Below are 17,696 nucleotides of genomic sequence, written 5' to 3'. Positions count from 1 at the left end.
TGCTGCTTGGCCTGCTGTGTTCATCCAGCTCTACACCTTGTTATCTCATACTTCCTTGACAGCATGTTACACAGAGGGTAACATTTTGTCTGTTTCAATGTATATTAGAGAATCATAGTCAGGCATGATACAGATTGATATGAAATCGATGAATAATATTTATCAACTTTATTTACTTGTACTTAGAGCCATTGCTGGATTCAATTAGCTTTATTTTCCTTTAGTCACCAATGTGAGAATAAAACAGTGTGATTGGAGGTAAAATAGCATTAAAATGTTGTTCGGATATCAAGTAGAAAGTTAACAGTGATGGTAATGAATAAATAGCATCCCTTGAGAAAATGGTGGGTGGCTTCTATATTTTTGGTTCAGTAACATAACCGCTCTGACACCTCCTCCTCCGCAGTTGCTTAGCCAATGGTTGCTTGAGAATCCCTAATGGGGAGATTTTGAAGCTTGTGAAATCCACAGCCCAATGGTATCAATGTGGATTTCACAAGCTTCAAAATCTCCCCTCCCCCGACCGCATCCCAAAACCAGCCCAGCTTGTCCCCGCTTCCCTTATCTGTTCTTCCTCCCACTTATCCCCTCCTCCCACCTCAAGCCGCACCCCCATTTCCTACCTACTAACCTCATCCCGCCCCCTTGACCTGTCCGTCCTCCCTGGACTGACCTATGTCCTCCCTACCTCCCCACCTACACTCACCTTTACTGGCTCCATCCCCGCCTCTTTGACCTGTCTGTCTCCTCTCCACCTATCTTCTCCTTTATCCATCTTCCATCCGCCTCCCCCTCTCTCCCTATTTATTTCAGAACCCCCTTCCCCTCCCCCATTTCTGAAGAAGGGACTAGTCCCAAAACGTCTGCCTTCCTGCTCCTCTGATGCTGCTTGGCCTGCTGTGTTCATCCAGCTCTAAACCTTGTTGTCTCGGATTTTCTGGCATCTGCAGTTCCTACTACCTCTGATACAATAAGAATTGGACCTTGTTGTGACTATTTTCCAGCTAGAAACCACTACTGTAGAGAATTAACCTTCCCAGTGTTGAAAACAGGTTGGTCAGCACCCAAGCCAGCACTTGGCTTATCCTGAGCAAATGTGTGATCGGGGCCACGTACAATCTGACCGGCTAGCCTTGTAAGAACTGCTGGTGGCTGCCAAAGAAAAGATTTATTTAAAATGTGGCCCTCCCAATGCCAGATTTAAGCCGCAGGCCTGCTGCCTGTCACTTTTGCACCGAAAAGATAGCTTCTTCCCCAGTCAGACTCGCTTTAGTCTCTGAATGAATTCAATCCTTGCCACACTTGGCAGATTGTCTTTGGGATCACATCTGGTACCTGCAACTCACTGGCACACATCTAATGACGCAGCTACTCAAACCAAATTATCATGCACGAAGTAAAGGGTTAATTAAACCTTTACTCAAAGGATAGCTGCTAAGAGTGTACATAAGACGCTGTGTGATGTCTGATCACATGGGGCTAGAGTCCTGGTCTGTAGGGTTCACAGAATCGTAGAATCATCATAGAATCATAGAATCCCTATGGTGCGGAAACAGCCATTCGGCCCAACAAGTCCACACCGCCCCTCCAAAGAGCATCCCACCCAGACCCATTCCCCTATCCCTGCATTTCCCATGTCCAACCCACCTAATCCAAACATCCCTGAACACTATGGAACAATTTAGCATGGCCAATCCACCTAGCCTGCACATCTTTGGACTGTGGGAGGAAACCGGAGCACCCGGAGTAAAAGAGACATTCTCTCTTACCGTCACTTCCTGTATCGTATGTTTAATTAAAACCTGTTCATGTTCACTCTCCCAAGTCCTGATTTGAGTTCCCAGTTGTATAGAATCCCTAGAATGTAGATAGAGGCCATTCAGCCCATCTGGTTTGTACCGGCCCTCCAAAAAGCATCCCACACAGACCCAGCCCCCATATATCCCCCACCCTACCCTCATAATCCCACATTTCCCATGGCACCTAGCCTGCACATCTCTGGACACTTTGGGGCAATTTAGCATGGCCAATCCACCCAATCTACCCATCTTTTGACAGTGAGAGGAATCTGGAGCACCCTATACTCTTCCCTATGAGCAGACTTATATTCTTTCGACCTACTGTATCAAATCATCTCATAACCTTAAAGACAGCAAGAAAAAATAAAAAGAAAATGCTTTTAAAAAGTGTCCAACTATTAATATCCAAAGAACTGAGACTCAACACTTTGAAAATAAAATTTTAGTGCTTGTGAGTAAGCCTGGTATATACTGAGTTCTACCACAACAGTGAAAATTTACTTACACAGGAACATACAAGCTCTGAACTAAAAAAAACCCAAAGAACTGTGGACACTGGCAATTAGAAATTTAAACAGAAATTGGTGGAAAAATTCAGCAGATCTGGCAGCATCTGTGGAGAGAAAGCAGAGCTAATGTTTCAAATCCAGTGATGAAGGGTCACTGGACCCAAAACATTAGCTCTACCTCCTCTCCACAGATGCTGCCAGATCTGCTGAGTTTTTCCAGTAATTTCTGTGTATGTCTAATCCCTGGTTATTTTTTCTGGTGCCTTTAGTGTATATATTGTGTAAGAGACAGAATTTTTTTTGCTTATAACTGATTTTAAGATAATTAGCTCAAAATAATGAAGCACCAGTGACTATCCATTATGGTAAAATATGGCTGTTCTGTTCCAGACACTCCATCCAGACAAAGCCACTCATTAAGGTAAGATCACAACTTTCCTCAGAATAATGAAGCCTGCCAATTAATTTTGGCTGATCATTACAAAGTATTCACTAAAATAGTCCTGCTGCAGATCTAGTTTGAATATTATTTCAGCATCAATTTATATTTAATTGCATCTTTAACATAAGAAAAATCTCAAGGGGCTTCATAAATGTAAGAAGAAAAATAAATTTGGAACCAAAAGAAAACTATATTCGGAGGGATAACCAAAACCCATTAAAGACATGATATTTAAGAAGACGAGGGAGCTGGAGAAGTATGGGGTATAGAGCAAAGTCTGGATTGTGGGGCATAAATTTCTGGACACCTGTCCCATTTTGGAGCAATGGAAGGATGAAAAGGTGCATAAGTGTTTAGATTCAGAGAGACAGAGTTCGAGGGGAAGGCTTATGGATTAAAGAACTCAGTTTGAGATCAATAGGAAACTAAGATTATAAAGATTTCGAGACAATGGCCATGGAAGAGGATGAAGTCAGTGATGAGGAAAGGCCATAGAAAGTCATAGAGCTATACAGCACAGAAACAGACCCTTTGGTCCAACTCGTCCATGCCAACTAGGAAATCTAGTCCCATTTGCTAGCATTTGGCCCATATCTCTCTAAGCCATTCTTATCCATGTACCCGTCCAGATGCCTTTTAAGTGTTGTAATTGTACCAGCCTCCACCACTTCCTCTGGCAGCTCATTCCATACACGCACCACCCTCTGTGTGAAAAAGTTGCAGTCAGCTGTGCAGGTTCACTGCTGTGTCAGACAACTGTGCAGGTTTATTTCTCCATTTTTCACCTCCCATGTGGTGACCGCTTTGTCTCTCCCCCTCCTTTTTAAAGTGCCGTTGTTTTGATCCCTTTTTTCCCACAAAGATCCAAAACAATATAACAGCTTATGAAACAGTAATTACTGCTCCTAGAATGCAAGAAAATCAGCTCCAAAACTGAAAATACCTCAAAAAAGGAGCAGATCCTACAGCCACAACTTTTTCCTGTCCTCCATCCATTTAATACCTCGGTCTTCATGGGTAGAAACAATTTTGAGAAGGGAACAAACACAAGCTTAAAATGGTCACAAGGATCATCCAACCCACATTGATTGGTCAAATTTTGTGAAACTGATGAATTAGAATTAGAATTAATTTTATTGTCACGTGCACCTGAATGAATACTGTGAAAAGTTTGCAATGTCACCACTTACGGTGCCACCTTAGGTACAAGATACCTGGGTACAGATACTTAAGTATTTGGTGCGAACTTGAAAGAATACTAAATAAAGGTCCAGCATAATAAAGACTGTCTGACTAGAAATTAACATTTCCCTGGAGACAATGAAAGCAGTCAACCGGGTGTTCCCCTGGGGAGTGTGAATAGGTCATTGCTGATTAATTTAGACCTTCACATGTTGCAACTGCCTTCATTTACCAAGCTTGAAAACTTAACCTGAAGAAGACACAGAATATACAAACAGGCATGTTATCTCCAAGAGCTCTTTATATGGCAGACTTGGACAGATGGAATTAACATTGCAAAACACTGAAAAAGAGATTGTGAAGTCTGTCTCTCTCATCCTAAAAGAAAGAGCACAGTTTGAGAACACTCAATAGGACAGAAGCATTAAATACCTGAGAACTTAAAAGATAACAGCTACTGGTGATGATTGCCAAGAAACCAACCAACTCTGGTCTCAGGTTAAAACCTTAGGCTTTAAGGACACCCAAAGGATTCTAAGCTATATGTTCTTTTATCTTCTGTGATCCTGAACACTACCTCCTTTAGTCTTGGCATGTGGGCCCAACAAACTGCATGAAGGTTGTACATTTGATGTTGTGACTTTATTATTTTCCTTTGAGGCTAGCAGGTAAAAAAAAATCTTTGTTTTATTCAAAAAAACATTGTGGTTTGGTTCCAAACAACTTGCAGTAAAAATAATCCACTGCATTTTAAATAAAGATATAGCTTTGTGTTATAGGCATTTTAACTTCTGTGTGGCTGACCGTGCAGACTGAAAGGAAGGGAGTAATTTCTCCTCTTCTCACCTGGTTGTAGGCTAAAACATTCCTTACAGGGTAGTCTTGTCAATGATGCTCGGTGTGGTCTAATCACTTGTCAATGCTCTTCAAGCCTAATGCATGATGAAACCACATTTGGATTGCTTTTACCTGCAGGCTGTTGGCTGCGTGCTGGTGTGGATGCCTTCAGCAGTGGAGACACAATTAGATCATTCAAAAATGCTGTGAAGAAAATACAAATACAGTAATGGCGCATGACCTCGGTTAAAGTCAAATACCCAGCTAGTGACTGCATTTATCTATTTAAAGAACCACCGTCATGATTATATTGTGGTGACAAATCCTGTCATCGGTTTTCTCTGGGTGGGTAAGTTCAGGTTTTAAGAGTAACATGATCCCATTTCTCAGGTGATTAGCCGTTGAAGTACAGCTCAACCCCAACAGTGAGGGCTGAAGTTTAGGATAGATGAAGGAAATTACATAGATTGGGTGTCACAGTCTTCAGTTAATTGGCTGCCATGATCAGGTTAGTGTGAAATCTTGTCACTGTGTTGTCCACTCTGCCAACTCCGACAGCTGTCTACCCATTATCAGTTTTCCCTGCATGGCCTGCCATTTGCTTTGGCTCTTCAAGAATTGCAGTGCAGAAAAAAATTGAGGGGTCATTACACTGTTCACATGTTTTAGAAAATTGCAAATAGATTTAAATTTAAATAGTGAACATCAGAAATATTTCCTCATCCATGTGATGTTCCTCAAATTCCAGACATTAGCATGGCAGGACAGTGATACTCCAAAGAATACACCAATGGGCAGCACTGTCACATTGGAACATTAGTTCAGAGTGGAAGTTATGCACTGAAGAGGGACAAGTAGATCAAAAGTCTGCAATGATTACAAAATGCTTTCAACATCAGGTGGTGCCTAGGTTTAATATAATCCATCCATAGTGCAATGTTCCCTCAGTACCTGCAGTGAAGTAGCAGCTTGGGTTTCTGTCTTTCCAAGTGGAGGTTGAATTAACTCCTATTTGATTCAATAATTTGGTTCACTAATGTCCTTTAGGGAAGGAAGCTGCCATCCTTACCTGGCTAGGCCTACATGTGACTCCAGACCCATAGCACTGTGGTTGACTCTGAACTGCCTTCTGGGCAATTAGGGATGGGCAATAAATGCTGCCTGGTCAGTGACACCCTCATCCCGTTCATGAATAAAGAAAAAAAGATTCAGAGAATGAGAGCTTTATTACTCAACCAAGACTGATTGTAACCCATCAAAGAATTGCCCCGATCAAATAAGAGAGATACAAAAAGTTATGATGGACACAACCCATAGAGGTCAAACTCAAAAATAGAAGTTGCTGGAAAAGCTCAGCAGGTCTGGCAGCATCTGTGAAGGAAAAATCAGAGTTAACGTTTTGGGTCCGGTGGCCCTTCCTAGAACTGGAAGGGTCACTGGACCCGAAACATTAACTCTGTTTTTTTTCCTTCACAGATGCTGCCAGACCCGCTGAGCTTTTCCAGCAACTTTGTTTTCGTTCCTGATTTACAGCATCCGCAGTTCTTTTGGTTTTATTGAGGTCAAATATTCATTTTGGGTGAATTGCTTTATTTTGTATCCCATCCAGGGGTGTGGGAGAGAGGGTTCAATCACAAAAACCAGTTATACAAGGGATCAAGCAATGTCTATTTAAAGAGACGAGCTTTCAGAGGTTAATAAACATTGCAACACAATGTTTGGCAGAAATAAGAAATAGATGCAGCTTTTACTTAGCAGTGAGAAGAAGTGGGTGTTCCTTCTGGGACCGAAACTAAATGTAATATTTTCAGTAAAATTGGCAATACTACCAAAATAAATTCTGCCACGAGATTTCCCAGCCTGTTGTGCAGCCTTCTCGCAGCCAGTTACAATCTTTATTTATTTTGTTAGGGTTTTAATACAAGACAAATCCAAGTGGTCCGGTGTAGATTGAAACCTTGATGAATTACATTTCAGGTCAAAAAACAATCAGCCAAACAGAGTCTGGCTCAAGGCAAATTGCCCACCATATCAGAACTGATTAGAAAATGATCAATCTGTGCAAAAATCATTAAAATCCACCAATGTTTTCAAACAGATATCTAAAGTAAGCAAACCCGAAAGCAGCTTGTAGCAAGAATGCAAATGAAAAGACTGTATTTAATACAGACTATGGGTCACTTAGTCTGACATTGCTATCAACGTACTCCAGCTGCAATGCTGCTCTCCAGTTATTTTTGCGTTTCCAATCCAGAACTCAGACCAGACACTCATTAAATTAGATACAAGTTTACTTGAGTCGGTCAGACTACTTCGGAGAAACTGCTTGATAGAGATATTCTTCGTTTGGCACAGAAATGTTGCTATATCAGGAGACAATCAATAAAAAAAAATTAAAAATTTGCTGCTAGGCAGAAGCTTTGATCTGGAAGCGAGCGTTTGAAAAAATGGTCCCTTAGAGAATGTGGATCTTCTGATGTGGATTGGCTTTTAGCGATGATGCTGGAAGCTGTCTATATGCCAGGCATATTCTCCTGAAGCTGAAGTGTCCCTTTTGAAAACGTCTTGAATGATTATCTCTTTTGAAAATCTCGCTTGAGGAGGGAGTTTCAGATCCAAAAAACAGTCGGAACAAAGACGGACTATATCCAAAAGTATCAGAAAAGGCTGACGTGCGGATTTGGAAATGCTGTTCCCAAAAAGGCAACAGGACAGTCAAATAGCTTGGAGAAAGAAAATAAGCTTAATAGGGCAAAGTAGGAAGAAAACACTGCCCTTCCACCCTCCCTCCCCAACTGCATAGAATAAAATCCAGCAGCTCAACAGTGGCCAACACAGTAGTGGTGCCAAAGTATGAATATGTTCACAGTGATCAGTTTACATCATCTAGGTCATCTCCAGAGTATTTGAAACATTAAAGCTAAACTCTGCTATGTTGATTTGTCCTTTCCTGTTGGACAAACAGGTTGCAGGGACCAGACAAACGGTGGCTCCGAACATTTTGATTTGGAATTGGGTGGTAGGGAGGTGGATGGTCTGGGCGGAGGGGGTGGCAGTGACAGTTTCTGAGGAAATAAGCTAAAACAAGAGAGAGAGTCAGTGAATAAAAAAAACAGCAAGCTACGGTCACACTAACTGAAAGAAACAAAGCAGTGTCAGTGTAACATCACCCTTCCCTCTTCCTCCCAGACTCATTATTAGATTTTGCCATGAGAATTGGGCTCCCCGTCATTGGAGTGAAATAGGGATCCTGGCTTCACACTTGCTAGTAGAAAGACCGGCACTAACAGAGGTCCATGTCAGCACTGTTGGGGTAGGGCAGGGATTCAGAGGGCACCTCAACATTAAGGTGCCCTCGCTTGGTGGCACAGAAGTGAAGCCATAAGCACTATCTTAGTGTCAAGTCCACAGGAATGGAAGAGTGAGTTCCTCAGCGAGGTCTGGCTCAGCCGGGATTGCGGTTTCTCTTCATGACTATGGCCCAACCATTAGGATCATAGACTCCAAGGACTTGCTGCAGGAACCCTGCCTACATGAAGCTGATGGCTGTTGGATGAGAATGGGGCACGCTCTACCTGGAGTACAATGCTAGCTGAGCTGCACTATCACCCGAACTGGAGCCTTGGCCAGCGTAATTTGCAGCCCGCAAATATAATCCCCACGACGCTTCTGGGAACATAATCCCTGCAGCAGGAATGTGTTGTGTGATCTCCAGCTCCCCATTCTCCCTCCTCCAAGCCTGTCATTACGGGGCTGGGACAATCCAGTGCTTTCTTCTCACAATAAGGAATTCAGGAGAGACTTCTGAGTTTATTTAGAATGTGAAGCTAACTAGCACAGGAGGCAGATGAGACACATAAGCATTAAAGAGGGGTCCAAGATAAATAAATGAGGGAGAATGGAATAAAAGGATAACCAGAGAGGATGAGACAAAGCAGAGTATGTGGAGGTTGGAGTGAAACGATTAAACTGGTGTAGGATAAATGATTTACTTCTCTGTTGTTCACGCCATGTAATTCTTTGCATTTATTAATGCTGTACCCATTCTAATTGAGGTCATTTAGCAATACAGTGCTGGGATAGCACAACCTCTATAGTGTTCTCCTGCACCCTAGTGAGAGAAAGAGATAGTGACAGGAGTTGCTGACACAGTGCACTCAGGCTTCTGATAATAAATCTGAGGTTGGAGCACATTCAATTGTGATCTCAAGGCAGAAACCTCCTGCTGAGAAAACTTCCTTAACACTGGTTTAATCCAGAGAACGTGTGCTTAAATCACTCTGCATGAGTTTGAGAGTTTGAATTCAATGGAAAAAAAATATAATTAAACATCACTAAATGGTGACAAGGAATTGAAGCATTTTATCTTGCACTCATAGGACACAAGAAACAGACTTTGATAAAGATCGGCACCAATTTATACAACAATTAAAAGAGGGTGATGATTAGTTAAATCGTCATTGCCAATGAGATGCATCATGACCAGTTAACTGTCAATCATAGTTCTCAGACCAGGCAGGCACACTTTGATGGATCAGGGAATGCAGCAAAGTTTAACAGTCTCCATGATCCCTTTTTATTCCAAAAGAATAGTTGCAATGTATGCACAAACTCCTTTTTCCTAAATAAAACAGGGTCCTGTTTACCCATATATGTAGCTTCTAGCATGAGCAAATGTATTACGTTGCAAGCCCAACTGACGATCTTAAAGTGGCTTTTGGGGTTATTCTTAGCACAGTGTGCATTATTTAATAAATGATTTCCAAAGGCAGATCACATCTAGTGGTGGACTGACCCATTCTGAGGCTTCCAAGTAGGGCTGTTTGAGCGTGATATAATGCTGCCAGCTATAAACTGATCAATGCAACATGCTGCTTGATAGAGTCCTCCAGTCGTTGGTATGTGCAGCCAACATATGTGGTATCACTCTAGCACTGAAACTTGTGTACCACAGTAGTATTTGTCTGGTCAGCAAAATGCTTTTGTGGTTTGATGGCCGCATCCTTTTAGTGAAGCAAACCATTTGTGGGTTTACTGCATAGCAACAACATGAGACAGCTAGCTTCACCTGTTCAAATATTTGAGACACTTTCCCCTTCCATGGTAATCTGAAGTAAAATGAGTACCATTCAGGGCCAAAAGTGGTGGTCAGAGCCTCCTTCATGACTTAATTTGATTTGATTTATTATTGTCAAATAAAAAACCAAAATCCCATCGGTCCCACATTGAATTTTTTTTCCATCTGAAGTTATTTTGTTTCTTGTTTAGAAACACGTTTTGATTTGATTTATTATTGTCACATGTACCAAGATACAGTGAAAAGTATTGTTTTGCGTGCTAACCAGACAAATCATACCTTACATAAGTACATTAGGGTACTAGAACAGAATGCAAAATATAGTGTTACAGCCACAGAAAAGGTACAGAGAAAGATCGACTTTGAGTCTATAGGCATGCAAATGGAAAAGCCAAGCCAGTCAGACAGCATCTGAGGAGCAGGTAAGTCAACATTTCGAGCCGAAACCCTTTGTCAGGACTTCTCCCGTCTGGCCTTCTGTGCTTTTCCAGCCTTACACCTATTGACTCTGGCTTCCACCATCTGTAGTCCTTATTGTGGGCTTGTTGGGCCAAAGGGCCTGTTTCCACACTGTAGGAATTCTATGAAAAAGGTCTGTTCAAAAGTCTGATAGCAGTGGGGAAGAAGCTGTTCTTGAATCTGTTGGTATATGTTCTCAAATTTTGTATCTTCTGCCCGATGGAAGAAGGATGAGAAAGGTATAGGATTATGTTGGCTGCTTTCCTGAAGTAGTAGGATATATGTTTGTGTTATAGTGATTGATGTTTTGATCAGGGTAGCCATGATCATACAGGATAGTTTTGGTATAGTCCATCTCAGTGTCAAATTCCAACAGTGAGCTGATGACCAGGACTCTATTCACAAGGTTGCCAATAAGACAGTGATCTTGTAACATATGGAACCAGAGGAATTCCAGTGTGTGGACTGACAATTGAATGTGGGCTTTCAGTATAAAGAAGTAGTGAGCCCACTGGAAGGTTTCTAAACTGATACATCAAGAAAAGCAAGCTTGTTCGATGCCCCATTTCAGCGGTTAAATTGAAGACAGGATGGAGTTCAGTAAGCTATGTAAAGATGCAGCAGCAGTGTTAAATATTGCAAACCTGTCATCTATGTATCGGAAGTATGCAAATTTGAATCGCAGGTGAAGCTTGGTAACTCACGATGCGTCTTTGCAATAAACCCACAGTGTTTTTCTGTCCAAACAGGATGCTGCTGTCAAAACAAAAAGACATTTTTCTCACAACACAAATGAATAATGAGTATGTGAGTTTCAGTGCCAGTGTGATGTCAGCTATGTAGGTCATACATTTCCAGAACTGGTAGAACGTAACAAGCAACGAGTTCCATTGGACCATTCACAGTTGTCAGCTTGCTGATCCTACATAACCAGTTTAACAAAGCTCCTGAATAGTATGTCTATCATAACATCTAATTGAGCTATTGGCCATCATTTATTAAATAAGCTGTGCTTAGAATTACATGGGAAACTAATTTAGGGTTCATTTGGGCTCACAAGATAATATATTAGTGCATGTTAGATGCTACATATACTAACATACACAGCCTTGTTTTCTGTAGGCAAAAGGAATTTGTACATACATTATATCTTTTTCATTGGAATAAATATGGGCCAGGGAGATTACCAATCTTTGCTGTATTCCCGGGGTAATCAGATTCTGCTTGACTGGTCTGAGAATGAAGATTGACAGTTAAGTATTCCTACTATATCTCTATGCCAATGATGGCCCAACCAATTAGCAGCCTCTTTACATGCTGTCTAAATAGGTGTCCTTGTTTCAAGTTGGCTTCTTGCATCCTAATCTTAATGAGTGCGAGGTGAAAAGCTTTCACTTCTTGACTCCTTTAAGCAATGTTTACCTGCTGTAAATCCAAACAATTACATATCTGGAAATTTAAGATAGCAGTAGAAGTGACTATAAAACTATTGGAATCTGGTGAAAGCACAATGTTTTATTAACATCTTTATTTTCCTAAAGATTTGATTTGAACTGGCTTAATTGTGGGCCCCGCTTCACACCAACCTGGGTGACACTACTCAATCCTCTGTAGGGCCTAATGCTTGGAATTGCAATTCGGAACAACATTGTGATAATGTTTCACTGCAGAGGTCAAGAATTCTAACCACAACTTTTTCACTCCACCAGCACAGAGCAAATAATTCCAACCTTGCCAACAAGACCCACAAGCTGAGATTAGAAATGAACCACAGTGATTTAAAATAGTACAGAAAAGCCATTACCCAATTTGTGATATTTCTGCAAAGTAAAACTGTGCACAAGTTTCATTCCTCTTTCTGGAGTGAAAATTCTACAGAATGCCAGGAATGTGGTTTGACGTTTGGTAATTTTGCACTGCGTGGCAGCTCTGTACAGTCAGATGGTAAACTGTCTGATGTAGACCCTTGGAAGTACTGGCTCAGCATTGTTACAACCCCAAACACTGGGATCTCCAATGTACTATGGTTACAGATGGGATATCTCAAAGCGTTAAGCTCCTGGGTGATGAGGGATGAACAGGCTCCTGCTGGTTACTCACATACCCCCCACAGGGTCACAATAAGGTTCCCTTCATTTTTCCCACACCCAAATGCACTTGGGTTTTGAAAGGAACCAGTTTAACCAGGCTTTCTTGAATTTAGGAAAATTGAAAATTTATTCATTATTAAACGGGAGATGAAATACTAATGTAACATATATAGACCCAGAGGAGAAATAAGAGGCAAGTTAAAAAAGACAGAAGCAAAAAAGAAAGAAGTACGGACCAGTCAGTGAATTTTTCATGAAGGTCAGATAAGACAACATTGTGGCTATTACTGGATAGCAGCAGGAGTGTTGTAAATTTTGAAATTATTGATTTTGTAAATTGGCAGAAGTTAGGTTGGTCTGATTCCTTCAATGGTGACTGAATTCCAACATTCCAAGTGAGTGAGAGCCTTTCCTTTTGTTTTACCTGCAGTACAGGTGTGTTTGAAACAGCTATTCCCAAAGCCATGGCCTTCACAGTATTCCAGTCCACACATTAGAGCATGCAGCCAATAACAATAGTGTTCTGGATAGGTTTTAACTTGTTCTTGTATATTCCTGGAAGGGCTGGTGATGGGGGAGGGGATGATGTGTTGGTGTGGGTGTGACACAGACTTGTCTACAAGAGGTGGCTTTCTGGTGAGAGAGGTAGACATTCAGGCCCTTGTAATCTCTTCTTGTTAAGTCTTTTCTTATTTGAGATTTCCCTGACACTTTTCCATGCGTCTCTCACAGGACATTGCCAGTCAATGACATTGTAGCCATCCCTTTGTTTCTTAGAAGAAACACATAATGGACTTAAAAGCCTATAATTTTTTTTTGGTTCTGATCCATCATTGTAACAGTACACAGTATAAAGTACAGTACACAAAGGATTACAATTGACCAACAGTAATTTCCAAGAAATTGGAATTGCAATTATATTCCAATGAATCCCTCATATGAATGTACATGGGGAGGCAATGGTGCAGTAATATTGCTACTGAGCTATAAGGCTCTAGGAACATCCCACCAAGGCAGATGAGGAAATTTGAAATCAATGATAAAAAAAACTGCAAACAAATAGCTAGCCTAATGGCCACCGCGTTAGTGTTGTTGATGGTCTTGAAACCCCATTTAATCTACTAATATCCTTACCTGGTTTTGCCTACATGTGACTGCAGACCTACAGCAATATGTTTGACTCTGAACTGCCCCCTCGGCAATTAGAAATGGGCAATAAATGCTGGCTGAGCCAAAGCCAAAAAAAAAGTGGATAACATTGCATGTGTTTGCAACTGTTTTTGTATTCTTAAACTGTAACCAGTTCAGATAGGGAAAAGGGAAAATTTATGCATTCAGGGGATCAGAATATCCACAAAGTGTCTGTGCGAATGATTCTTGCTTTTATGTTCATTCGTGGAAAGGGGTGACTTTTAATCACCTTGGGGGAGAAGCCTAATTGTACCAGACTGGGGTTTGTCCCTTTTCTACTTGCCAAGCAGTGTTCTGGACAATAATGTGAGTAGAATGACATTTTCATGTGGCCAGCCAGAATCTCAGTGACAGTGGGAAAAGGCATGGGTTTCTAATTGCTGTAATTTCTAATGATATAGTTGGTGTATTAGTTGCCAAAGCCCTGGAGAACCATAGGGCTGCTCTCTCATTAGAGAGAATCAGAGGAGGGGTGAGGTTGAGAAGGTGGGACCTCCACAGTAACCTTAGTTAGTCTGAAGGGTCTATTTCCGTGCTGTATATTGTATAACTCTATGACTCTATAACTGAACCTGCACTGTTGGCATCACTCTGCATCACAAATCAGATATCCAGCCAACTGAGCTAACCAATTCCCCGAGAAATGTCAGACCTATCCTCCAATTTATTATTTTTTAAATGCCTCTTATTAATAGGGAAAGCACAAAGTAATTCTTTGTAGCTGATTCTGTATCCAATGCATGTATTAGAATCAACCTGTGTGATATAGTTTTAAAACCAATTCGATTTCAATGTGATGCTCAAGTGATCAACCATTGATGCCAATGTGGTAGGGGGCAAAAGACACATGAATAAATAAGTTAAGTGGTTTCAAATAAAAGGTAACTGCAGATAACTCAATAAATTACTACAGATCTTTCCTGTCACTGGTATTGAACATTTTGCAGTTTGAAGCTGTCCCCTCTGAGAAAATTAATTTCTGTATGTTGCAAATGGAGTAATTATAACACTGAGTCCCAGTTATACACCCAACAGTTTCTTTCTGCCTGTTTATGAAGCTCCTTGGGATGTTCTACTTGTTAAAGGCACTATTTAAATGCATGCTCATCTGCAAGATGATATAAATGCATTAGCTATGCCTTTGAAGTAATCAATTTAGAAATATAGTGGTGGGACAAAGCAATGGGTCTGTTAATCAATGATTAGGAAAAGCTCAGTCTGGGGAGTTCAATTGATCTGCACTTGACAACAGAACAGTTGGGGGGAGAATATCCTTTGCATAGATATACAAGTGAAAAATGTTCATTTCTGGGTTTGTGCTGGGAGCTCTGATGCAAAACTACATAAGTTAATTTTAAATAATTACTATCCTCAGAGTCTAAAGCAGTAGCTGATTTAAATTTTAGGGAAAGAAGAGACATGCTCCTCCAACTGAAATCTGGATCATCCGTACATGAGGCAGGTATAGTCGCAGATCAGTCGAGACGTTAACCAGGCTTCCCCTGTTCTTATGTCTCCGCCTCACTCAATGTAAAATTCAAAAGATACATAGGGGGTCTCAAATCCTTCTGTACATACAACTCTGCAAAGTGAGCTACTTAAACTGTTGGCCAATAGCCTTCTTTCTCCTTAAAGCTAAAGTTCATCGAAAACATTAAAAAATTGTATCTTTTGCAGTCTTGGTATTGTTTTGACACATTTAACATTTCATATTACAGAGAAGAGAGAAACAGACCTGTCCAGAACTAAAAGGCGTGGGAGCTGTGAATGGACCATCAACTCACAACTCCACTTGCTCGAAAGAAGGAAACTAAACAATGACATCAAGTATTGGATACAAATATTTGGATTCATTCTCAAGAATTAGGTGGATTTGCAAAGAATGTATAACACAAGAAACAAGCCTATGATATTTATGTCCTAATCAAGGCCCTTTCCATTCATATTCATCTATCTCTATCAATATAACTCTGTATTTACTGCTCCCACATCTGCTTGTTTCGCATTCACTTGAATACAATTTATCTCAACGTTTACAGATTCCACATTCTCATTACTCTCTGTTAAAGAAGTTTCTTCCGAATTCTCCATTAGATATCTTAATCACTATAATGTACTGATGGCCTCTAAATTTGATGAAGCAATGTTATATTCCTGGTGTATATATTCTAATACAGTTAATCCAAAAACATTCTCAGGCCACATTATAGTATTGCCTCTTATACAATCAGTCATTCTCATCACCCAGTACAACAGCATGGCTCAATCTGGTTGACCCGAGACTGTTTATTGTTGTGTAGGAAGGCTTGTGTGTGTATGTTATTTTCCTGTTGGTGTATATTCCTGCATATTATGATGTGGGATCAGGAATTTGAAAAAATATATAAATCTTGTGTGAACCCCTAATTTGATCTCAAATTATTTTAATAAAACTGGGGATGCTGGAAAACAGAAATTGCTAGAGAAAATCAACAGGTCTGGCAGCATCCCTGGAGAAGAAACTATTTTCAAATTATTTTCCTTGGCCGGTCATTCTGACAGATAGTTTTACCTCACTGTTGTGCTGTCATGACCATCCTGCTAGAATGGAGTGCTCTTTCGTCACCAGACTGTAAACTAAAAACTACTTGCCAATGCTGTATTGGAGGCAATCATGTGGAGTGTATTTCCAAACAATTTGTATATCAAAAATATCATTGTAACTGTAGTGGTTAAATGAACAATAAGCCACGCGAAGCTCTAAATGTTTTCCCAAATGGCTTGTTTCTGTGCTATAATTGTTCTGTAACTCTTTTACTGCCTGTTCTGCAAACCTCGTTATGTCAGGAGAAAAAGGAATCCAAAATGTGTCAGTAGAAATCCTGATTGTGTGGTGCTAATATTTAGCACTTTATTTTCAAAGATTGTATTCATGTAGCCTCTTTGTTGGTTAAGATGGCACTTCTCTCTTCCTGTACATACATTATGTGATGTAAATAGTTAAACTCAGAACAAGTGGTTTCTTTTTTCCATTGGTGATCTTTAATCTTGAAGTGATATTACATGATCCTGAATCATCTCTACTTTGTATTTATAAACGTAGTACCAATTTGTTGTAGAGCAGTAGCATGCAAATTTTTATAAGCTCCAGAACTACTAAAGTGTGAACAGTGGGATGTAAAGAGTGATTTAACAATCAAGCCATCACTTAATGAATTATTCCTTGTATCCCACTATGGCCAATCAGTAATCCTAGACATGTTTCACACGCTGTAGTTTCTGATCCACCATCTCTTTCGTACAGTCCCACTTGTTTTCATTCTCTCACCTCTCCCTGGGGAATTGTTGCATCATTAATCATAAGTCTACTTTCAGAAATAAACTTTCTTTGAGGTCAGCAACCTTCAAGTCTGTTTCTTCTACACCTTAAAATGAGGAGTTGTTTGTGCAAAAATATTAACTTTCAGCAATTGTTATGAAACAGCATTCAAATATATACAAGGAGAAATTTATATTTCACGTGTAAATTAATACAGCATAAGGGTTTATTTTTACTTTGAATGTAAAAGTTATATTGAAACATGCATTCCTGACTACTTACAACCTATTAAAGAATCATTAATTAAAGGGTGACAATGTTCAAAATCAAAAGGGGGGGATTTTGGTGCAGTGGTGGCGTCCCAAGTACTGGGACAGAAGCTTCAAGTTCAAATCCTACACCAGGGTTTGACGATCAAAGAACAAAGAAAATTACAGCACAGGAACAGGCCCTTCGGCCCTCCAAGCCTGCGCCGATCCAGATCCTCTATCTAAACCTGTCGCCTATTTTCCAAGGATCTGTATCCCTCTGCTCCCTGCCCGTTCATGTATCTGTCTAGATACATCTTAAATGACACTATCGTGCCCGTCTCTACCATCTCTGCTGGCAACACGTTCCAGGTACCCACCACCCTCTGCGTAAAGAACCTTCCACGCATATCTCCCTTAAACTTTTCCCCTCTCACATTGAAATCGTGACCCCTAGTAACTGAGTCCCCCACTCTGGGAAAAAGCTTCTTGCTATCCACCCTGTCCATACCTCTCATGATTTTGTAGACCTCAATCAGGTCCCCCCTCAACCTCCGTCTTTCT

At 40.6% G+C, this 17,696-nt stretch overlaps 1 protein-coding gene across 2 annotated transcripts in view; it reads left to right on the top strand.

The window, feature by feature from the left end:
- LOC109925211 (transmembrane protein 273-like) overlaps positions 1-16,966 on the top strand; it is a 65,786-nt gene extending 48,820 nt beyond the window's left edge. For both annotated transcript variants that reach the window (XM_048616280.1, XM_048616281.1), the window contains exons 4-5: positions 2,699-2,729; positions 15,305-16,966. In XM_048616280.1, the coding sequence (XP_048472237.1) occupies positions 2,699-2,729; positions 15,305-15,335 (62 nt within the window). In that variant the 3' untranslated portion in view covers positions 15,336-16,966. The remainder of the gene's footprint in view (positions 1-2,698; positions 2,730-15,304) is intronic.
- Positions 16,967-17,696: the final 730 nt, after the last annotated feature.

The sequence above is a fragment of the Rhincodon typus genome, chromosome 34, assembly GCF_021869965.1.
Source record: "Rhincodon typus isolate 14 chromosome 34, sRhiTyp1.1, whole genome shotgun sequence".
Taxonomy (NCBI): domain Eukaryota; kingdom Metazoa; phylum Chordata; class Chondrichthyes; order Orectolobiformes; family Rhincodontidae; genus Rhincodon; species Rhincodon typus.
Note: the sequence above shows the minus strand (reverse complement) of the source record. Positions and strands in the feature narration are given on the sequence as shown.